Below are 24,224 nucleotides of genomic sequence, written 5' to 3'. Positions count from 1 at the left end.
ATATCCAATATTTTAAATATATTTTTACAATTTGAAATTTTACCCAAAACCTGAAACTATAACAGAAAACGCGAATCCAAAATTTACAAAAATATTTTTATACCGAGAACATATATGAATTACTCAAATATACATAATATGAACAAAATATTCTAGGTACTTTGGATATCCGGAGTCCAACAGAAACCCGCAGGTCCAAAAATATCTAATAAGTACTTTTTCTTAATCTTGAACCTCAACATGTATTTCGTATTGGTTTGGTTCGTTTATCAAATTTAGGTAAAAAATTTGTGCTTAAGAAAGCGTTACATAAAAACGTATATAAAAAATCTCGAATAAACTTATTCATAAATTATATAATTTTAAACAAATTTCTATATTCGATATAATACGACTTTATAATATAATAATACACATATACTCAAAATACTATCTCATATCCAACTTCGTATATAATCCATAAAACCTGCGCTTTCGAAGCGCGGATCAAAATCTAGTTAATCTGTTAATTCAGAAGTGAGAAGTAGTACATAACTAGTGATTATAGTTCAATCGCGGATTCCTGGAGTATATATGATTGTTTTAATTATTCTTTTCTGATTGTTTTGATTCTTCTGTGGGAAACGAATAAGAAGATAATTTTATAATATGCATCGTAATGTTTTCAAGTCAATAAACCTTCTACTTTTGTCTTATGCATCGTCGGTAGGTAGCGGCTTATTACAAATCAAAGTCATAGACGATATGCATTTCATACTTTTAAGCTTATATTTTCAATAAAATTAAATTCGTTTTGTCTTATATATTTCCTTTGTCGAACTAACCTGGAAGGATCAACTTTAACGGAAAGCTATTTCTAGATCAATCCTCAAATAGCATTATATATACATTCATGTATTTCATGTCCTTATCAGATATTTTAGAGCAAGATGAATCAAATATGTGAAAAAATCAGATGAATAACGGATCATCCCCCAACACTGTCTGTTTATGGAAACCAAATGGTGGTAGCAATGTAGCATGATAATAAGAGGAGAAATTAAGGTAAGGAGTAAATGCATCAGTTTTGAGATAAAAATTTGTTAGAAATTAAGGTTTTGAATGTTACATACTGCACCGCATTTAGTAGTAACAAAATTCTATAGTTATTCTTGAGTTCAGGGTGAATCTCTAAGTTCACCAACCAATAGAATTTCGTTATTTCATATTCGATATCTTTTAGAAAAAAAATACAAAATATTGTCAAGTTATTTTGTATTTTAAAACAAAAAGATAAAAAAAAAAATAATAATAGTAATTACAAAAGGAAATTTTTTTAAAAAATATATTTTTAACGTTATGAGCAAAAATCTAATCCCTAAACCCTAAATCCTCGATAAAACCTAAACCCTTGGATGAATCCTAAACTCTATCAAAAACACTAAACCTTAAATCCTAAACCTTAAACCTTTGAGTCTTTTATTGTTTAGTGTTTTTGATTTAGAGTTTAAGATTTATCCAAGGGTTTAGGGTTTATCCAAGAGTTTAGGGTTTAGGATTTATCCAAGAGTTTAAGGTTTAGCATTTAGGGTTTAGTGTTTTGCTGACGATGTTAAAAGAAAATTAAATTTTTTTTTGTAACTACTACTATTTTTTATTTAATTTTTTTATCTTTTTATTTAAAAATATAATATAATTTGATAATATTTTATCTTTTTTTAAAAGATATCAAATATGAAATAACAAAATCCTATTTGTTGATGAATCTATAGGGGGCGCACTTAAGAATATGTCAAATTTATATATACTTATTATGTATTTATATATTTTAATTTGTTATCGCAATTCAAATGTATTCTAGTTGTCATGCATGTTGTCATTCGGACCCAAGTTGTCATTTGTTTGATCAGGTAAAATTAATTTTGTTTTATGCACTAATTAAAAATTCAGGACTTGATTATTCGTGGATATCTCCTGAAAGATTATTTAAACATCGGTCCATGCACTCACATTTATCAGAAAAAAAAATAAACATTATCAAAGGGCATGTTGGGAATGAAATCTTAGACTGTCTATCGGTGGCATAGGGACAAAATTTAAATTTATTGTCATATGTATATTGTATACCCTTTGTATATGGTATGTTGATAAAATGGAGTTAATGCTTACAACAACAAAAAAAACTTCAATTATAACCTTTTCCAAAATTATATAATAAACAATACATATGTATTTATGAAAAAATTGAAAATCACTTTTATAATCGAAACTATAAATAGTTCATCGCAAAAAAAAAAACTATATATGTATGCATTTATACGTTGGGTCACTTCAAGTCCACATCCTTTGATAACTCATGTTAATTAAGGTCTGCTTACCCCCTAGAATTAGTTGGACACTGCAATAATATAAGCATTTGATGTTAATGGAACAAAAACTATATATGGGTCTCAATGTAAAGTTGTATGCCCTGTTCTTTTGGGAACGATAGTTTACATTGTCATCAATCGTCTTGTATTGGATATTATACTTTCCAAAATTTTCCTTTAAATATTAATCTTATCACGTAAACAAAATTAGCTTCACAGAAAATATATAGAAATAAACAAAAACATTTTTCAGGTATTATATTCAATAAATTCTTAGGCAAGTAGCCACCAAGACCGTAAAGCATACAAATGTTCGGTATAATTCCAAATAATTGAAAGGAAAAACAAACAAGTGGCAACGAGATTTACGTTTTGATTTTAGTTCATGTTATATTCTCTCCATCTTTTAAATTCATAAGCATCGTCTTTCGATTTATATCGTACCATTTTATCAACAACTAAATCAAGTAGCTAGCTGCCTTTTTTGCTATAAATATGAGCATTTTTTTTTGACTAATATAAATATGAGCATGTTATTTCATTTTATTTTTCATTCTCATGAATAAATATTATATCAGTAATAATAACATGCACATCTTTCAGTTTCAACCCGACTACCCGAGTGTCATTTTCACATATAAATCTGAAAACAAATAGGGGAATATTTCGATACATTATTGTTATTACCCTCATTAAATATTGATATGTGATAGATGATATCTACGTTGTAACAAAAAATGCAGCTGAAATTGATAGTTTCCTGTATATACGAAGAAAAACGAAAAGGAAATTGAATGGAATAAATTCATGTTTCACCCAACCCCTTTATTAGACTCTTAAAATGTAATTTTCTCAAAGGGAACAGAGAAGAAAGAGACTTCTCATTCACCTCATACCTTTGCCATCTTTCTCTCTATCTCTTCCTCTATCTAACTCTTTGCAACTGTTTTTCTCCTCTCACCAAGAACAAACATTTATTAAGCTAAGAAAGAAGGAAAAAAAAAACTTTTAGTATAAGATTATGCCCCCTTTTCCTCCCCAAATATCTATCAAGATTATATTCTCAGACTGATTCAGTTCTCTCTTGTCATGGAGCTTTTCCCTTCACAACCTGACTTGAACTTGAATATCAGCAGAAGAAGAGAAGAACAAGATGATAAAGAACAAGAACAAGTCGAAAGGAGATTAGTGTACCAGAGTAAAGCCTCAGATTCAGTCAGAAACGCTTCTGGCCATCTCATCAACACTGTCAAATTCACTTCAAACTATGAACCCACCAAGATTTATATCAAGAACACAACGAATCTCAAGATCAAGATTCGGGATCGATTTTGATGGTAAGCCAAAATCAAACCCTTGGCCACTACTACTACTCTCCGAGTCCTCCTTTCTTCTTCAGTGAAGTCAACGGTCAACACGCAAACCCTAATTATAGTTATAAGCTTCACCACCGTCAAGCTCAGCCGCAGCCACAGAGATGCACGGCGAAACGAGGAGTAAGGGCTCCGAGGATGCGGTGGACGACGACCCTTCATGCCCATTTCGTTCGTGCTGTTCAATTATTGGGTGGTCATGAAAGTATTGTCCTTTTTCACAATTTCCTTTTGTTTTTCCATTCTTTTTAAGCTGATAATATATCTGTCTCATCTTTAACAAATTGAATGGGATCTTTATCTGTAATGATTATATTCCTTCTGTTTTTTGTGTGCTTTTGATTAATATTCAGGAGCAACTCCAAAATCAGTACTTGAACTGATGGATGTGCAAGACCTCACATTGGCTCATGTTAAGTCTCATCTACAGGTAATTTCCCCATTAGTTTAGACTGCACAATGTATAATAGTATATAATCACACTCTACTTTATATTTCCTTGTACTGTATTTGAATATGCAAATAAACCGAACCCACAGTAATTAAGGAAATGACCAAATATTTGGTGTGATTAATCGTTTTGGTCACCACCACGTTCATAAAATATGTACCAAAGTGAAACAAGAAATAATAACAACAACAAAACATAGGAAAAGGAATCAAAAGCTAGATATAGCCAAAAGACTAAGAGTCTTTTATATATTACTAAGAGATGCAGAAGAAAGAGTAAAGTACAAAGAAGGCATCATTCGTCAATGATAATATGTTCTTTCTCAAGATTCATATATATGTATACATATATGTATATTAATGATTCTTCAATGACAATATAAAAATTACTTTTTGCATATTTTGACTATGGTTAAAACCAGACACGTAGACCCATGCACATACCCCATCTCTATGTATGGCCTGTACATTGTCATGAATCGTAAATGCTTTCTTTTTTACACTGCTCTCTTTTTCTTACTTTATCCATCTCTGTCTGTGTGCGTGCATATACACCCAAAAATATACATATATATATATATAGAGAGAGACATGTATACACACACGTGAATAGAAGAAGTTATGCACACGTATATATATATTGATCAACATAACCTATTCTAATGAGTTATGACCCCTGTTCGAAAACGCGCCCGTGGAGTCCGATTACGCGGCGTCGAAGCGCTCGGCGGAGGTCCACCGTGGCGATTTCACCATCCTCGGCCAAAAAATCGGATTGATCAAAAAGTTCATTCTTTTTGAAGTTTTAGGTGTTTAAATCGCATTCTGGAAGGTTGATCTATGAGTTTGATGCATAAACAACAAGAAAAGCTCATAAAATATGTAGTTTTTGACGAATCTGTGATGAAGGCGGCTGATATTTTTTTTGCAGAAAACCTAATTAAAACGCAAGGAAGAAGATGAATTAATTACAATTATGCCATTCACTTAAAAAACGCACAAAAATAACTAAAATGCGTCTTATGGGCTTCGAACCCGGGTACATATAAACCGACGCATGCCCATTTACCACCCGGCTACGTTACTTTTACATGTATCTCTCCCTACTTAATAACTATATATATATATTTGTTTAAATTTTAAAATAATAATTAAAATTACTCCCCGCGTATACACCGCTTAATCCCCGATTTTTTTGGTAACTCGCTAGGCCCGGGGTTACCGCCCGACTAACGCCTAGCATAGTTTTGAACAGGGGTTATGACTATCATTAGTATGGAGTATTTAATAGTCTTGTAACCAAATATATGATTTTTAGATGTACCGGACCATTAAATCTACTAAGAAGCCTACAACATCACCAGGTTATTTGATTAATTGTTGTTTAGATTTCAATTAATTCATCTTTTATATTATCAAATAATTGATAAGTGTGTGTGTGTATAGGGCAGTCGGATACTTGTGAGAATGGATCACAAGTAAAGAGTGAGAGACAAGCCAGAGATCTCCAAGGTCTATGGAATAGCTCCTCACGGTATGATATATTTTAATATTAGTCTTAGTACTAATTATATTTGTTTTAGTTTATGGTGTTAATTTAGTTTTGTCGGACAGATCGATATACTTACATTTGCATCATATGATAAACTTAACACCTGTTTAGTTTTGTTAATTTAGTCCAAAATCATTTACATTATTCCTTTTTAACGTGATAAAATTGGAATGTCTGTATAACAGTGAAGCTCGGCTCCATTTAAAGGCAAATGCATCAGGTCTAGACGTTTCATCCAATAAGGTATCAACTTTTCAAAAACTTAATTAACCGGCAGGCATTGGAATCGAATGGGACTGAAAAATTCAAGGGTGAAAAGGAAAAAGAAAAAGTTAGTACAAAGGATTCAAAGTTACCTTTTTCTCTTTCATTTGGGTAATTAAGAAGTTTTTTTTTTAAATGTCTCAAAAGCAGAGAAAAGAAAGACCTTGGGGAGATAAGATATTTATTACTTTATTATATCTATCAAAAGATTTCAAATATAGTTTACTTTGACCTCCTTTTTTTTCTTCAACACCGATTTTTTACTTTGACCTCTTCAACTAGAAATCAAGCGGGAAATAGACGCAAATATTTTGTGACATAAAATGAACTCTTCATTCACATTTTTTTTTATATCCAAACTGTTATCAGAAAGTGGATCAAAGATGTGAAAGCTATGAACTATTGTCGTCGGATTCGTCAAGCCTCACATGGACAAGACCAGAGACTGAAACTCCCAATCTCGATTTCACTTTAGCTACACCAAACCTTCCTTTCTGATTACTCTATTTATACGATAAAACATAAGAAATGTTAGTCTGGTACAAATATATATAAATCTTAAACTCTCAAAGTGTTTTGCTAAAATTTTGGTGCAACTTTTAAAGTTATGCTTGCGTTATCAAAAAATATGAAATAAAGTTTGTTTTTCGAGTAAATATATTTGTTCTTTGAGTGTAGCTACTCCTCTGAGGTGTGGTCTCTTCTTATGGATGGACTATTACAGACTTCTTTTACTTCGAAATGGTCTGAGCTATTGGTTTTAATCATGGATAACAGCCGTGATTTTCACAAACTTCCTTACTCGTTATACACTGCAAGCCGCCATTCACTTATTTTGGAGATAAAGAAATGAAAGAAGACATGGTGCAATAGTCACTCCTGCAAGAGAACTTGGAAAACTCTTGGATCGTCAAGTAAGGAACATATGCTGCTCTATTCAACAATTGGGAGATCAAAAATATGCTGGAAGCTTATTTCGGTGGTTTGCCACTAGATGATTATATTTTTGAGTTCTTTATAAACAAAGTTAAAAGTGTGCCAAATTCAAAAACATGATGCACTTGTTGTAAAAAAAAACTATTTCTTAAAAAAGAAATTTAACATATATTCAAATATATATATATATATATATATATATATATTTGAATATATTTGAATATATATATATATATATATATATATATATATATATTTGTTCTTTGTCCTATAAACTTGAGATGCTTTCTTCACGGGTCGTCAACTTTTTATATGAATACTTCTTTTTTTTTGTCTGCATACACAGACTTCTTGTCGCGAAAAATCGAAATAATAAAAGGAATATGGAACAAAATTATTTGGTCATCATTACAGCGATGAAAAGCTCACGTGTCTAAGTCGATCTGCTTTATTACTGAACACTTGGTTGTCTGTCAGACCCATTGGACGTTGACCCGCCAAAGACTTTTTCCTTCCCATATAATTATTCGATATTAGGTAAAGACAAAAAAAGAGAATAAAATCCATCCACAATTCTAATAATCAGCGGGATTTCTTTTGGCAACCAGAAAAGCATACATTAATAAAGAACACACACTTTAATTCATATAGTGAAATCGTCCATTTAACACAATATTGCAATGGCTTATGGCTGCATCTGAATTTTCTTTATATTTGTTCTTTTCTTGGTCTAACTTTTTACTTGTTTGCATCCAAAAGTATATTGTTTATGGTATTTCATGTTTCATGCATCTCTTTTGATCAAAGTCAGTTAGAACACATATATGAGTAAAAAAAATACCAAAACCAAACTAATAATATGTTAGGACTTCTAAGATGCAACAAACTCAATATAAATAAAACAAAAACAGAATGTAAGCAAAAGGCGAACCCACAAATATAAAATCAACATATTAAAATAATACCAAGGGTGTGTTGGGATAGTGATTTAATGCTTGGAGTTGGTTATATTGTGCCGCTAGTTCGATTCCCGTTGAAAGGAATATTTTGTGCCCAAAATCATAAAAACGAGGGTTCAGGATCCGATAAAAAACAAAAAAAAATGTTGCTAGGAAAAGAATATCCTACGAGATACTTAAAAATACTCGGTACTAGCGCTGACTGGTTTTAGGCTTATGAAGATTATTTGGACCGATGGCCTTGTATACCTCTTGGTTAACAAAAAGAAACTTAAAATTGAAATAATAAACTCTATGAGTTTTGTATTGGGTTAATTTGCTAGCTGACTATAATGGGAAAAATATTAGCTTTGTAGTAAGAAGGTAGAGAGAGATAGGAAGGGAAAGGAAGAGAGAGAGAGAGAGTTATATGGTTAGATGATGAAATATAGTTTTTTTTTAGTTATAGGGTCAAATTTCCCTTTTGTATTCTTTCTTTTTTTTGAAAATGGAAACATTTTTGGAGAAAAATATTTGTAAAAATTAGATGTTTTCTATTTTCTATATATTATTAGTTTTACTATCTTTACTGTCGTTTTTGTTAATTTAAGATAATTTTTTCATAAGAGTGTTCACTTTTTATTGTTTTAATATATGTGAAAGTAAAATATATTTAATTAATTATTTGAAAATGAAAGTGTAATTTTATTTGGAAATTTTAATTTACAAATGCAGTTTCTTTACTGTTTTCTTCTTAAAAAAGAGAGAGAAAGTTTACAAAAAAAAAACGTTCAAACTAATGCACTTTTTTTGTTAGCCAAACTAATGCATTACTAGGTGATTTTCCCGTGCTCAAACAAAGGTACAAATATTTATAAAGATAATATATTATAATTAATTGATATTAACTTTTGGCTTTAACTAAATTTATAATTTATATGTATAATTTGTTTTGATAATATTATATTATTTTAATTAGACTATGATTTTGGATATGTTATATTTAGTCGGTTTGGTTGTTTCTGGATCAACAATCGATTTGTTTATCACCTAGGTATGTTGGATTGCATCTATTTCTCCGAACTCGACTATAATATTTTATTCTAAATATAGTAAATTTTGTTTAAATTCTTATTTGCATTTAGATTGGTTGTTTTTTTAGATATGTAAATATATTTGGGTGAATTAGTAAGATGATGTATAACGTAATATATATTTTTCTAAAAATTAAATAAAAAATAAATGAAGTTTTTGTTGAAAATTACATAAATGAATATAATGATAATATTCTGAAGACTCATACATATATATAAAATTATATGGTAACAATTAGTTAATATTTTATTTTTATTTATTAATATATTTTGAGTCATCCTATAATTAATATGTATAAAATAAATATATTATTATTATGATAAATTATATTTTTTAATTGTGGGTAGATCTTTGATTTGGGATATAAATTGGATTAGTCGAGTCACATAATTTTTTTCAAATTCAAACTTAAGTAAAATTATTTTTTATTCTAATTAATTCAAATCAAATTAGTTTTATTTCTCGGTTATAAGTATATTTTTGTTCTGTAAAAATACATTTTAAACGGAATAATACTATTTTGTGAACTTTTCTTTTTAATGAAATCATATTTTATATACATATATTTTCGTTTTTAAATTCGTTTTTAAACTTTATAAATGTTTTCTTCTTATCAAAGTCCTACAAGGAAGCTTCAACAACTCAGAGATTGTTCATGTACCTCGGACGGAGAATAAAAGGGCGGATAGCTTAGCACGTAGTGTTAGGAAACAATCGTCTTTCGTCGTTCACATGGATGCAGAGTTACCGATTTGGTTTACAGAGTCAAGTTGAGTCTGTGAATGTCTTGTTGTCAAAAAAAAAAAAAAAAAAATGTTTTCTTCTTATATATGTTTTGGAAAAAAAATAAAAAAAGAAATTAAACAAAAAAATTAATAATAATATTTTAATTCATTAAAGGTATCTCTGTAAATAACTGTTGTAAAAATTAACGTGAGCATAACACGTAGGAAACTGACTTTACTATTTTGGACTATTTGAGCTAATTATTTCGATAGGATTTGCAAAATGTGACACATCCAAGTTGAGTAATAAAAACGTTTTTTTTAATTGAAACATTACAAAAGAAAAACACAAAATTTGATCAACCTATGAAGAAAAACGTTGGTCATTGTCAAGGACAGATCTGTAAGCACTGACAAAGGAAACTGGAGCATGTGGTGAGAGAAGCCATTGAAGAGAAAAGAAAATGAAGAAAAAGAGAGGTCACTTTCCCGGTGATGAAAAACTCCGGACAGTAAGAAAAAGACGCTCTGGGGCATAGGAGATCTCTGTCAAAGCATATCAGAGCAGAGGCGAGAAGAAAACAGAGGTGAAGAAGAAAAGTTGAAGACAGTTTCGAGATGGGTTTTGACAGGAGCTGTTTTGGTATTTATAAAGCCACATAGATCATACTGAAGGTGTATATTGAAAGAGTACATGTCAGGAAAACCAGAGAAACTTTCGTTGGTATTAATGGAATTGAAACGAAGCCATAATCATCGTTACTTCCTGGTCAAGCAATCTCTGTAAAACCTGCAATTTAAATCCAGTAAAAATCAGTTGCGTGGATGCTATTTTAGAAGAGGGTTTCGTCTAGAAAAATGAGAAACAGATGATGATCAAGCTATCTATGGAAATAATCATTTCATAGAATCCATATCAGTTGACCTTTTATCATTACAAGCTAAACTTCATCCGGAATTTAATCTGTAATTTGAGAGTAAGTCATTGTTTCTGCACTTATAAACTTGAGTTTTACTGTTTCATGGAAGGGTTTCTAGAATCGGGTTCAAGGCACTTATAAACTTGTGTCAGTCTTTGTTTGATTGTATGAACGTACGTGGTTTAAAAATACATCTTAGTTTACTCCAAAAGCAATTTGTTAACGAAACTCTTTTGTTATAACTTATAGTTGGCTTAGCATTACTACAGTACTACTTGGACTTCTCTCACCCTTCATATTTATGCACATTAACCACATCATTTTGTTTTGAAAATAAGGCAAAGAAACCATAATTATTCTCCACTACTCTAAAGAAAGATAATCCTCTATGCTCTCATAACCCCTCTGGTAGATTCTCTAATAGAACTTTTCATATCTCCGGTATTTGATTCTTCAATGATCTTACTAAGACTTTCAACGACAAAAGCCATGGTGGGCCTCTCTGTGTCGTTCTTCTTCAGACAAAGATCAGCCAGTTTAGCCACTCTCGTGACCATAGCAACTGGATACTTGCTTTGCAGCTTCGAGTCAACGATCATTCTAAAGCTTTTGCTATTAACTGGATATAGTTTGACCCAGTCTAGAAGAATCTTTTCAGCCGAAGGTTTCATTCGCTCGAATGTTCGACGACCAGTGATGATCTCGTAAAGAACAACCCCAAAGCTATATACATCGCTGTGTTTCCTGAGATGTCCGGTTTCTACGTACTCCGGAGCCGCATAGCCTTCGGTTCCGACTCTCTTTTGAGAGATTCATGAAAAAATGAAGAAGAGGAAGTTGTTACTTGTGAAAGAAGCAACTAATAATATATCGAATTTGTAAGCTAGATATGAGAAATGTTACTTACTGCGGTTGTAACATGAGTATTGTCTCCTTCGGGACCTTCTCTAGCCAGACCAAAATCCGATAATTTCGGATTAAAATCATCGTCCAAAAGCACATTTGATGATTTAAAGTCTCTGTATATTACCTGGCAAAAAAAAAAACATTTATCTACCTAATTCCACATTAAAACAGTCAGAGGGTCTGTTTTTTTTTTTTAAAAGGGTTTTTTGTTGATTAAAAGTCACCTGGATTTCATGTAAATAAGCCAATCCTTGAGCTGCACCTAGCATGATCTCAAGCCTTTGTTTCCACGGCAAAGTTGGGGTTCTTCGAGTGAAGAGATGATCCTCTAAGCTTAGATTAGACATCAACTCATAAACCAAAAGCCTCTCTGTGTCCTCTGAGCAATATCCTAAGAGCTTCACTACGTTTGGGTGATTAACAACGCCTAATAACTGAACCTCAGCAAGCCATTGCTTGTGCCCCTTTCATTACAAACAGAGGATCTATACTATCAAAGATCGAACTCTATCTTTTTGCATGAGTGAAGTTAATTATTTACCTGTTGACTTTGTTTTTTGAGTCTCTTGACGGCGACGGTATGTGGAATAAAATGAGAATCTCCATTGGTGGGATTGTTAATGGTGGCTTTATAAACATTACCAAACCCACCTTCCCCTATCTGAAACTTTCTGTCAAACCCACACGTGGCTTCACTGAGTTCCTTGTAAGAGAAAACCCTCAGGTTTCGATTTTGCTGCCTTTCTGTGTACAAGTCTCTTATACTTGTTGGAGACGGCAGAGATCTTGGTGTTGGGAGAATTAACGAAGTGGACGACGTTTGGTTCTTTCTTGTTGTTGATAATTCTGGAGCTGACTTTTGTAATAGTTCTCTTCCTCTTTTGTCTTTGTTTTCTTTCTTGAGATCTCTTCTTGATTTAGGTTTCTTCGACTTGAACATGAACAGACAATTCATGTTCTCCTTTTCCTTCTTGATTTGGTTGTATCTTTATTGTGTAAACCTCTTAGATACAAAGATAAAGCAAAGCAATATACTTTGTAAGAAAACTTAAGGAGAGAGACAAGAAAAGCCAGATGAGATTTTACTTATATGAGGGAACCCTCAAACGGTTTTGAAAGAGATGAGTCACCCAATCAGTGGAAGAGTAGATGTGTATGAACACAAAGAGAGGACAAAGAAATGTGAAAACGAGAGATAGTAAAGAGTTAAGTAACAGACTGAAACTTTTCTATCTATGGTAACACAAGTGGATGGACAAAAAATGTAAGATTCTTCTTTATGAGATTACAGAGTTCTTTTATTAAAAAGAAAAGAGAAATAAATAAATCAATAAATCGGCTACGTAGAAAAGTAAACAGAGATAAATAGTAAACAGAGAGGACCAGAATTATTTCATATTTGACTTAACCGAGACCAAACCAAATTATATATGGATATACACTGAGACAGAGACCAAACCAAACTCTTACTTCTCTTCTTTGCCTATGTTTCTTCAATGTTTTACTAAAAGAATACTATGACTGATTTTGCGTCTATACATAAAAATGTGGTTCGTTTCTTTTTGTGTTGTGTGAAAAGAAATTAGGAAATGTAAATATCAATTATTGTACGTATAATACCAATTCAAAAATTAGAAAGACCATGATAGCTTTGATTAAATAAAGCTATAGGCTTACAAGTTCATGAAAGTGAAACTATATAGAAGCGTGTGATAATTGTCAAGTCAATGGTATCAATGTATTTATTGGATTGGGTCATAGACTCATAGCATTTATTAAGAAACTCATAGTTATGCGTAGTTGTTGCAAAGTCAAATTTTACTATTTTTTGGACCTTTTAACTTCGGACTAGGTGATGACCCGCGCCCTGCGCGGGGTGAATAGTCTCTGCGCGGGGTGAATGATCTAAAAGAGATTATACATTTTAACCTATAGTTATTGAAAAGGTAAAACAAAAAGTGGCATATTATACTTGGTATAGATTAGCAGAAGTAACGTTTGATATAATGATTAATTCAAAGAAAACCAATTTGGGATTGGAAGTTAATTTACTCGATGTTTCAGTTAAAAAACAAGTTTACTGGAGTGTCCGGATAACGATAATCTTATTATGGTCGAGAAACAGTAATTGTCCTATTATCAAAGTTGTATCGTTATATTTTAGTAAAATTATACTGATTCCGGAGTACATAAAATTTATAAAAGAATAGAAATAAATTGAAGTAAATAATATTAGGTCGGAAAAAAAAGTAAATAATATGAGTTTACAAATTTAGTGGGGTGATTAGGACTCGAATTTGTAAAAGAGGCCTATTATTGAACTTTAATATTGATTGTGACTCAAAATACATATGAGTCTCTTTTAATTTATCTTTTATTTAAAAAGGTGTTTTTACTAAAAAATCTCGAGGGGACACGAGATAAGGGGCTACGGTTAAGCCTCTCCGCCCGATCTATCTTCTCATCACCTGAGAAATAAACATATTTCATTAACTAAGCTCAATCCCAATATATAAGAAGATTAAAAGCTGAATCGAGTAACTCAAGTCTCAGGGAATTTGAACCGATGAATTGTAGATCGACAAAGGCCCTATCAACAAACCTCCTGAATATTTGTTAATTTCTAGATGCATCGAGGACACAGTAAGCTTTCAATATAATCACTTATAGTCCCCATATTATTTGAAGTACTGTATTTTGTCGACTTCGTGAAGCCGCAAGTGGTATATCTTAGTGAAAAGAAAGAGCTGGAAAAGACTCCTGCAATTAAAACCGGATAAGTGTGTACTGACTATCGCTCCTGACAAAATATCTCCTGAAGTTTGTTTAATTCGTTGACGCAGCGGTTACATGGTAAGATTTCAATTTATATTCTTATATAAATCTGAATGATCTGAATTACTGAATTGATTATAAGATTATTTATTTGGCGTTTATTTTAGTTTCCATTTACATGAAGTCGCAAAAGGTGTATCACATTCATCGTGGACAGGTTAGATTCCGACCTTATCGTTTATGGGTAATATATATTGCTTGAAATTTATTAACAATCACATGGAGGATAAAGTTGATACTTGATGATAAAAAGATAGTAGTAAACTTAAAATAAATAGTCGTTATCAATAAAAGGCAACAATTGCATACTGAAATAAAATATAACTCCAAGAATGATCATGAACATACCAACATAGAACTTTGGATGAGTTTATATACACATAGACAAAATGAGTTTATATACACATAGTCAAATATCATGAACATACCAACATAGAACTTTGGATGAGAAAGACCAAGAATGATCCAACGGAAGTTGGCTAGACAAATGTAGTTACAATCATTGATCAGTTCAATCTTGGAAACAACATATGATTCAGATAACTTGATATGTTAGGTGTCAAGGAAAAATTAAACAGAATCTTAGAACATTGTTGTCTCATTAAAGGATCAAACTGTGAAACCAGTCCTTTCTAACCGATGTATGGATTTTGTCTCCCTACAATATAATAACAAATGAAAGCATCAGATAATAAACACATAATTTGCTTACGATTTAAAGAATATACATCATAAGAAACCTAACTTTTTCGTCTACGAAAACCATTCAATGGTTTCTCCAGTAGGAGCCAAGTACTACTTCCAAAGTTTTATGACATTCACCATAATCTTCTACAAAAACTTTTTGGCTTCAAGTCAGAAATGAAATTCATGCTTAATATATTTTTGCTAGTTTTGAAACGTGTAGTTTGTGATATTGTAGCTATATGGATGATATGATATATATATATATAGTAACTGATAGGGTTTTAACCCACGAGATTTGAAAAAATAAATAATTTTCGCCATAAAGCAATATTACAAATCCCTAATTGTTAGTAGATTTCCAGACAAGTATAGAAAGTAATATACACATAGGGATAAAATTAAGGAAGTCTACATTAAGAATGACATATTCTTTAAACTGAATCGGAAAATTTAAATTTCCAAATTTAATGTCTGTCAACATTTATGTTAATTACGTAATCAAAAAGTCTTGTAATCAAAATTAAGAGATAGCCTAGAAAATTTTAATACAGTTTCACCAATTTTTGAATGTATTTTACTATCACTCAAGATTGCTTATAAATTTTTTATATACGACACTTTGATTTTACAATATAATTTTATTTATATTTTCCAGTTTCAAATTAAATTTTACTCACATATATAATTGTCTCTAAATAAACCAAAATAAATTTCACAAACCAAATAATTATAGAAGAACATAATTATGAATCGTTTATACATTCCAGACCTTAAAAAATGTCATGTATCATTCATAAATCGTAGAATATTCATATTATAACAATATAAATCGTATATATGGTCAAAATATCATTTGTGACTATAAATATCAGATAATCCTATTAATTTCGCATAACATTATAATCTTAGATTTCCAGACATTATAGAAAGTCTTATATGCAAGGAGCAAAAATAAAGAAAGTCCATAATAAAATGATATTTGACTTTAAACTTAATCAGAGAGGAATGATATAAATTACCAAATTTATTGTCTGTTACCATTTAATATAATTTCGAAATCAAAAAGTCTTGTTGCAAAATTTAAGGGATTGAAAAAATTTAATATGAAATTCCTTTTCAGATGTATTTTACAATCACGCAAGATATTCAATAGATTTTTTATAGACGACATTTTGATTTTACAATTTAAAAAGTTTATATTGATGCTATTAAAATAAATTCCCAAAAAAAAATCATGTATCCCATAATAATCCAAAAATATTAATCAAAATAGATGTCACCTAAAGAAGTTTTATAGAAGAACGTAATTCTGAACCGTTTATATTTTCCAGTCCTAAAAAAGGTCATGTTTTATTTATGAATCGTAAAGAACATGAATCTTATAAAACATGAATCGTATATATATAGTAAAAACCTCAACAATTTTTATTAAAACAAAATTATGTATGATAGCTTCTATGAAATAATACAGCATACACATCGAAGAATCCACTAATATTATACTAAAAATTTGTAAAATAATGAAGCATACACATCGCTCAATCCACTAATATTATGCTAAAAATATAGATAACTATATTTTACCGTTCTTTTTGTGGCTATATATGTTTTGTTCGATAATTATTAAAATCCATTGAAGTGAGTAACTATACCTTGAAATGGTTCATGTTATATATGCAAGGCTTCTTCTCACTGATCAAAGAGAGATAATGTTGTAGGTCATAACCATCGGTTACGTCTCTCTTTGACCAATAGAAGAACGAAAGTTAGCTTACTGATGTTTCCACGCAATTGTTATCTCGGGTATTGTCTACGTTTTTAGTAATGCAATAACAACTCATATAGTATAGTAATATAATCTCTTCATATTATTAAATTTAATGAGCAATGGCATTATATGTAATTAGTCTAGGCAATAAAGGGCTATTTAATAAAGGGTGTGAGAATGATTCTCATGATGACACATAGGAAATGGCATTTTTGTTAATCACACATGGTGATAAGGTTAATTGTTTAAAATGCTCCTCAAATAATAAAAAAGGGATTTTGTAGGTATCCTACTATATAAAAGGGACTAAATCCCTACTTTCTAAGCCTTGCCACATGGGCAAAATATTGTGAACCAACCAAGATGCCATGTCATCCGGACTTGAGTTTGAGTTAAAAAAAATAAGTTATTTTCGGAGCCCATTCGACCCATTTCGAAGCCTATTCCCGAGCCACTCTCTCATAAGCATAATCCCGTGTTCTAAACATCATGTGTTAATTTTTTTAAAACACTCATATCTTAGAAATAGTTTAGAAAATATCTTTATATAAATGTTTTTTTCTTGAATAATATTTAACTATATTTTTTTGTATCTTCTTAACTTTTATAATAAAAATATTGTTTTCAGATAGCAACAAAATATATATAAAAATAATCTTATTTTTAAATTTTTGATAATTTTATTATATTATTTTAGAATCAATTATTTAATATTAATATAACATATAAATTTTATATGATTAAAATAAAATTCGTTTTTAATTATATATAAAATTCATTAAGAGTATTGTTTTAATTAACACATTAGCGAATCAGTTAGAAATTAATAATAAATCAATAACCTATCTAAACGTCTAAAACCTAATAAAATATGAAAAATAAGAAAAACTAACTAAATTTTAATATAATATATATATAATATTAATTAAGGGTATTTTTTAAATTAATAAATTAGTGACTTAGCTAAAAATAAATAATAAATCAAAGATTTAGCTAAAACCTAATAAAAACATGACAAATAAGCAAATTTACTAAAATTATGGATAATATGAAATATGATTGATTATTTAATATAAAATTAAAATAAGAGTTTTGTTAAATCAAACATAAGTTTGTCGTATCGGTGTTACAAAAAAAAACAATAATTAATAGTGTCGTAGGAATTATGTATTTTCCATTAGCGAATAAAATTGAAGCAGATTGTTGGAGGATATTTCAACGTATAGACGAGATTATGGAGATTGATATGGGAGTTGAAGTAACGGACACAACTGTTCCTCCGCAAAGAAACGCTCTTGCTAGACATCCTGGATAAAATGAAAGAGACATATATGAACTTGGCTTTGTGTTAATGGATGGTGACTTTCCAATGCTGTTTGGAGCAAGGGCCAATATACACGCACCAAATCACCACTGCAAGCGGAAGCTGATGGTTTGCTATGGGCAATGCAAGTGATACTGAAGTTTGGACACAAAGAGATGATCTTTCAATCAACTGTGAACAACTGGTTATACTCATTCAAAAGGAGGAAGATTGGCCTGCTTTGGACTCGGAGCTAGACGAAATACAGGCTGTATCTAAATAATTTTCTGAACTTTCTATTGCTTATATTCTTAGATCTTTAAAATTCTGTACGAATAACCTAGCAAAAGGTGTCCGATCACGCACATCTCGATCAGCTTTTGTAAACCCTTTTGCACCAAGTTGGCTAGCCCCACAAGTTAGCATGAGGGTGCCAAAAAAGAGAATAAAGTTAAAAGTGAAACTAAATATTCCAATGAACAAATTTATCAGAAGTTCATATTTATGTGGATGTCTATATGGGACAAACAATTTTTTTTAGACAATTATAGAATGTAGTCACGAAAAATCAATCTTAAAATATATAATTAAAAAAAAACCATTTAAACAAATCATCAAAATTTTTAATATTACAGCAAATAAGAATATAAAGACCAACTATATTCTCTTCATGTATAATGTGTTGTGGTAAGATTCAAAAAAATTAACTTACTTTACAGTAAGGAAAAATTAGATTTTTAATTTCAAATTTACAGTAAAAACATAACATTTTATAAAACTAAACAATTGACATAATAGTATAAAAATATAAAAAAAAATTAAAATACCATCCGCGCGTAGCGCGGACAAGGACCTAGTATGTTATAATGATAGAGTTTTAAATCAAATTATCGATATTAAGAAACCTCAATAACAGGGCTATGCAGCACTCCTTAGTTTTGTATAACAAATTTAAATTGAAAAAGAAAAGAAATTCCATCAAAGTTTGACGAAATTCCATCAGAGTTTGACTTTAAAACCATGTGATTTTGATAATTTGGGAAAATCATGAAGCAAATTTTCTTAAAAGAAAAACGCATTTCCACTTCCGTTTCTTAAAGCACCCTCATTCCTAAACATGAAGAGGGGTTCTTAATAACTAATTAAAATGACAATATAAATAGTAAGATTCTAAACCATGAGATATCTTTACAATAGTTTCTCGTATTAGCAAGGAAGATGCTCTTACGTTCTCTTATTCTTCTCTTCACCTTCCAACAAAATGCATCACTCACTCCGTCAACATTGAAATTGATTCTATAATAAACAAACTATCCATCACCTAATTTTTTACATAGCTTAAGAAAATTTATATTTCACTAAATATAATCATATCTTTTGTATTTTTCAAGTAAAAACTCTATATAGCACATATAGGCCTGGAACTTTTATCCGAAATCCGGATTCGATTCAAAAATCTGGATATCCGGAGAAGCCGAATCCGAATCCGGATACTAAAATGTTGGATCCATCAAAACCGAATCCAGATCCGAATATCTTGATTTTTTAGTCCGGATATCTGAATCCGTAAATTTTATTAATAACTATTTCAAAAATAGTAATATCTATATATAAAAACTAATTTTATTTAATATATTTTCATTTTTATAATAGTATATATAAATTTTATGTAAATTTTGTAATATTATGCACATAAATAATTAAAAAACATTATATATATTTTTATTTCTAAATTATTGTTAATATTTTATATATATATTAATATTATTATTTTATTTATTCTAAAGATCCAAATCCGGATCCGGATATCCGCCGGATATTATAATTTTTAGAAGGATATCTGACACTTATCCGACATTCGGATATCCGAGAATCCCGGATCCGGATAAAGATAGTAAAATAATGGATCCACAGGATAAAGATCCGGATATCTTAAAATTGCCCGGATATCCGATCTGTCCCAGTTATATTTTTTCCTCATTAGGTTAAACTAATAAAGATTTAAACTTTTAATTTAGAATACTGCATTGAGTATCCATTTTCTTTTAGATAAAAAAATCTCAGAATGAAATGAGGCTAGTAGTAAGTGGATGGAGTGTGATTTTCTTTTCTTTTCAAGAACTAAGATGTATTTAAACCACATACTTAGTACATCCATAAAATCGAATGTGACATTGGTTTAAGGCAGAGACTAACACACCGCACTAAGAAAACATGACTTTATTTGAGTTCAATGGTTAATGCACTTTTGACTAGATTTTGACTGGACTTAGGCAAATTTAAGACTTTTTTCCAAACCGTCTAAGACTTTTTGCATCTAATTGAATTCCCCACTAATTTTTGAAAGCATAATCCAACAAGTTATGTCATTCACATACGTTTGCATGTGTGGTGTCATCATCAAAAATATATACACCAAAAATACTGTTGTTTGAATGAAAAGAAAAGTGACTCCCAAAAGACGAGAAATATGGATGTATTTATTTTCAGCTTTTACATTAAACAAACATCTAATGTGTTTAATCTTCTTATGCAATAGCATTCATATATGAAGGAAAAAAATGAAACAAGCTATAGCGTAATCGCTCTCTACCAAACAAGATGTAAACTAACCTCAGGTTGTTACTTCTATCTCAAGCTCTATGCCCAAATGCGTTTTCATCCATTCGAACTCCTGGACCATACACTAATCTGCATCGGTCACTAAATGCCCCCATGAGTCTTGTTGCTACCTCCTTCAAGAACATCGAAGCCACCTTCAATAAACAAAAAGAAAGAGACATTCTTTAAAACTACTATAAGTCTATAATCAATATTCACCTTCTGAGTAACCAATAAAAGAAACAATCATTTTTTTTTCCTTTTCGCAGATATCTTTGATTATTTTCTTACTATAACAGCTATCAAGTTTCAATCTTTAAATGACCAAAGGAACCATATTAATTTCTGTAGATTGTTAACAACCTACAAGTCTCAATCAGGAACAAAGAAATCAGATTTTTCTTGTAGGCTACAAGAAGTGCAGAGGCTTTGTGAAGTAGTTTTTACCTGGCGATAGAGCGGTGAGTTGAACTTGAAATCGACAAGGATAGAAAGGTCGCAGGTTCCTGGAATTGGTCCTGGCTTAAATTGCCAGAGGTTTATCAAATGGTCAAACAGGCCGGTGTCCCTCGCTGTTGTCTGAAAAAAATCGGATTCAGATCATGTCGTAAGATTCATTACACTCTCAAATCCAACAAACAGAAAGCTGGCAGAAAAAAACAAGTCCGTACCTTGATCCATTTTGGCCTTTCGAACTCAACATGAGAAATGTAACTCTCAACAAGAAACTTGAAACCAATCTCAAGTTCTGCATCGAAAGACCCATCTGGGTACTCTTTAAGAACCTCGGAGCGTTGACACCAAGGAACAAACCCGTGGTACAAGTCTACGGCTAGAACTACATTAAACAGTTGCTCCTGAGAATACCTGAAATTCAATCTTCTTTGCGTTAAATCATGAACCTCAAATCACTGTGTTATTAGAGATCAACCCATGTGTTTCCCACAATTTTGGATTCTAAATGTATAGCTAAGAAAGAATAACGATAAAGAATCTCTGACACAGCAAAGCCACATACGCAAGTTCACAGGGAATAATTCACATTATCATATGTCTAAGAAATGAACTCATAGTTGGTCATTCAAAACAAGACAAACACAAAGGCAAGCCCCATTCCTGCATAATCAGATGCTCTCTTTTTTTAATATCATGAGAACCATTCTTTACACTGTTTGATACAATGAAGAGCAAATTAAGGGTTAAAAGTTTCTCTAAAAGGTGAGGTGGGCCATTTCATGGAAGAGGGGATAAAGAGAGACTCTATGTAAACACTCATACAATCATTCATGGTGACAGCATCTTACAAATAAGGATTACTCACATTCATACAACCATGTTGACACAGTGTTAATATTCGTAGTTCATAGTTGTTTGGCTTGAAACACACAAAGGCAAATCCTATCGTATCGTGTAGAATTAAGAGTCTCAGATGCTAGTTAGATGAAAGTTACCCCAAGACACGTCGCTCTTGGTAGATCTTTGATAACTCACCACCACCACCACCACCTTCTTCCCCATCTCCGCATCCCAGAAAATGCCGTCTCTGAAACACGCTCCTTTTGCCGAAAGAGACTCTTCTAGCATCACCATAAGAAGAAGAGTAGTTGCATCTCTCGACGCCGCAAAGGGACCCGAATCGACGAAATTGATTCGATATGCAACGAGTGATCGGACTCCTCCTGATTGCGTTTCGACGTGAAATTAAGGCAAACAAAGCTCTAAACGATGGCATTGCTCCAAAGGCAAGATTCAAGAAGCGGAAGGGTGAAACTTCGTATCGGGATTAGATGCTGTAGAGAAATCAACCAATCACAAGGCCCTCTTCCTCAGCAATCGAGACAGCGCAATATGCTCGGATGAACACACACACTTTTGACAAAAGCTTCTTCTCAGCTTCAATCCTGAAGGGCCCAGTATGGCCCGTCTATTGTTGGGCTTCGATTTGGGCTGCTGAGAACACATAGAACATGAAGCTTGCTAGCTGATTAATCTGATGTAATTGTGTTCACAAATAAGAGGCAAGTATGGTAAATACTTTAAACCTCATATATTTTTACTAAGTACTTTAAACTTCATATGAATTTGCATAGTTCTCTTTAGGTGATGATTGTTTCAGTAGTTTTTAGTTTTAGTTTTTGGTTTTTAGATTTTAGTTTTTAGTTTTTAGATTTTGGTTTTTGGTTTTTGGCTTTTAGTTTTTGGTTTTTGGGTTTTAGATTTTGATTTTGGTTTTTGGTTTTGCTGTATTTTTTTTCAAAAATTAATTAATACAGTATTTTAAAATAATACAACAAAATAGCAATAAATATTTAGATTTACAATTAAAATTTATCAAAATACTGTGATTATTATTTTAAAATATCAATAGTTATTTTAATTTTTAAAACTTCAAAAGCAATAATTTTTTCTTATATAAATATTATAAATTATACAAAAATTAAATACATAGAATTTTGAAACTAATTATAAATTTTCTTATATAAATTATTTATATTTTCTTAAAGTTGAATGGCAATTTTTATATTTCAGGATCATACAATATACTTTATTAATAAAACATATTATGTTTTTTTATAATTGTTTTTATTTTTAATGTGACTAATAATTATTAAAATAATTCAATTTTTTTATTTATAGAAACTAATAACTAAGTTTTAAAATTAAATACATTATTTATAAAATATATAAATTTATTTACAGATATGAAACACAAATTGAAATATTTCACAATATCTTTTAATGATATATAATGTACAAAATATTTTATGATAATTTTATTGTTATGAAAATATTAATTATTAATTATTAATGAATTAAAATGTAGTAGTTTCTAAAAAAAACCAAAATTCGTTTTTCTTCATAAAATCTCACAAAAGTTGGTTTTTGTTTTTTCTTCATAAATTGGTTAAACTTTTCAAAAACTAGTTTCCCTAAATTTTAGGGAATCTATTTATTGAAAATCTTGATTGGCAACTCAAATGGTTTTTACAAAAACAAAAACAAAAACCAAAAACTTGATTGGATAAAAAATGGTTTCTACAAAAACAAAAACCAAAAACTAAAGCAAAAACCACAAACAATCAACTTTAGTGTCTAGTTAGTAGTAAAAGTTTGAGAAGTGTGTGATTAACATGTGTTCAAGAAAATGTTACTAGGTGATGTTTGATCTTTTTTATGTTTTTCCATCTTATCGTTGGTCACACTCGGTGGAATCAAACTTTATGTTCTTGTTAGATGGTTGGAAATGATGCTAGTGTGAACATTTTAGCCCACCTACGTTTTCTAGTTTTCTCTGAGAATCAGCAATTCAATAAGCATTTGACTCTAGCGAAAAATGCTTTAAATTTAACAAAGTTATTATGGGTGAGTATTTTACTAAATATTTATTCATAGAAAATAAAACTGAATAGGAAAAATAAAAAGGAAAAGAATAAGAGCTGTTTCTTATTTGAGAATTTTTCAGAAAAGCTTAAAACTGAAATTATTAATATTTTGTTAGTTGTCCAGATTTCTTTTATTTAAT

At 30.6% G+C, this 24,224-nt stretch overlaps 2 protein-coding genes and 1 pseudogene across 3 annotated transcripts; 1 reads left to right on the top strand and 2 right to left on the bottom strand.

Annotated features, from left to right (window-relative positions):
* Nucleotides 1–2,777: 2,777 nt before the first annotated feature.
* Nucleotides 2,778–7,092, top strand: LOC106360836 (annotated as a pseudogene).
* Nucleotides 7,093–10,816: 3,724 nt separating this feature from the next.
* LOC106360835 (probable serine/threonine-protein kinase PBL20) lies at nt 10,817–12,594 on the bottom strand. The gene is made up of 4 exons (XM_013800507.3): nt 12,049–12,594; nt 11,732–11,971; nt 11,509–11,631; nt 10,817–11,401 (listed from the first exon to the last, which is right to left on the bottom strand). Exons 1-4 carry the CDS (start codon nt 12,460–12,462, stop codon nt 10,988–10,990), a joined length of 1,191 nt encoding a protein of 396 aa, XP_013655961.1. The 5' UTR covers nt 12,463–12,594; the 3' UTR covers nt 10,817–10,987.
* A 2,081-nt stretch (nt 12,595–14,675) lies between these two features.
* On the bottom strand, nt 14,676–22,564 carry LOC106360834 (coenzyme Q-binding protein COQ10 homolog, mitochondrial). 2 transcript variants are annotated; one of them, XM_048738704.1, is made up of 5 exons: nt 22,153–22,563; nt 21,373–21,568; nt 21,149–21,280; nt 20,714–20,856; nt 14,676–15,000 (listed from the first exon to the last, which is right to left on the bottom strand). In XM_048738704.1, the coding sequence occupies exons 1-4, from the start codon at nt 22,431–22,433 to the stop codon at nt 20,734–20,736; spliced, it is 732 nt and encodes a 243-aa protein (XP_048594661.1). In that variant the 5' UTR covers nt 22,434–22,563; the 3' UTR covers nt 14,676–15,000; nt 20,714–20,733. The 2 variants fall into 2 exon arrangements, with proteins under 2 accessions (XP_048594661.1, XP_013655959.2); XM_013800505.3 differs by lacking the exon at nt 14,676–15,000 and having other exon boundaries at nt 20,561–20,856; nt 22,153–22,564.
* Nucleotides 22,565–24,224: the final 1,660 nt, after the last annotated feature.

Source organism: Brassica napus, chromosome A8, assembly GCF_020379485.1.
Source record: "Brassica napus cultivar Da-Ae chromosome A8, Da-Ae, whole genome shotgun sequence".
NCBI lineage: Eukaryota > Viridiplantae > Streptophyta > Magnoliopsida > Brassicales > Brassicaceae > Brassica > Brassica napus.
This window is presented reverse-complemented; position numbering and strand designations above follow the sequence as displayed.

Bases quoted from the DNA above. Each gene is read 5' to 3' on its own strand.
- LOC106360834 (XM_013800505.3), bottom strand. From the start codon at position 22,433: ATGCCATCGTTTAGAGCTTTGTTTGCCTTAATTTCACGTCGAAACGCA. The intron at 21,281-21,372 runs GTACGGACTTGT...GATTTTTTTCAG, and splicing joins AAAGGCCAAAATGGATCAAG to ACAACAGCGAGGGACACCGG. The intron at 20,857-21,148 runs GTAAAAACTACT...TGTTTATTGAAG, and splicing joins ACTCACCGCTCTATCGCCAG to GTGGCTTCGATGTTCTTGAA.
- LOC106360835 (XM_013800507.3), bottom strand. From the start codon at position 12,462: ATGAATTGTCTGTTCATGTTCAAGTCGAAGAAACCTAAATCAAGAAGA. The intron at 11,972-12,048 runs GTAAATAATTAA...TTGTAATGAAAG, and splicing joins TCAAAAAACAAAGTCAACAG to GGGCACAAGCAATGGCTTGC. The intron at 11,402-11,508 runs GTAAGTAACATT...ATCTCTCAAAAG, and splicing joins ATACTCATGTTACAACCGCA to AGAGTCGGAACCGAAGGCTA.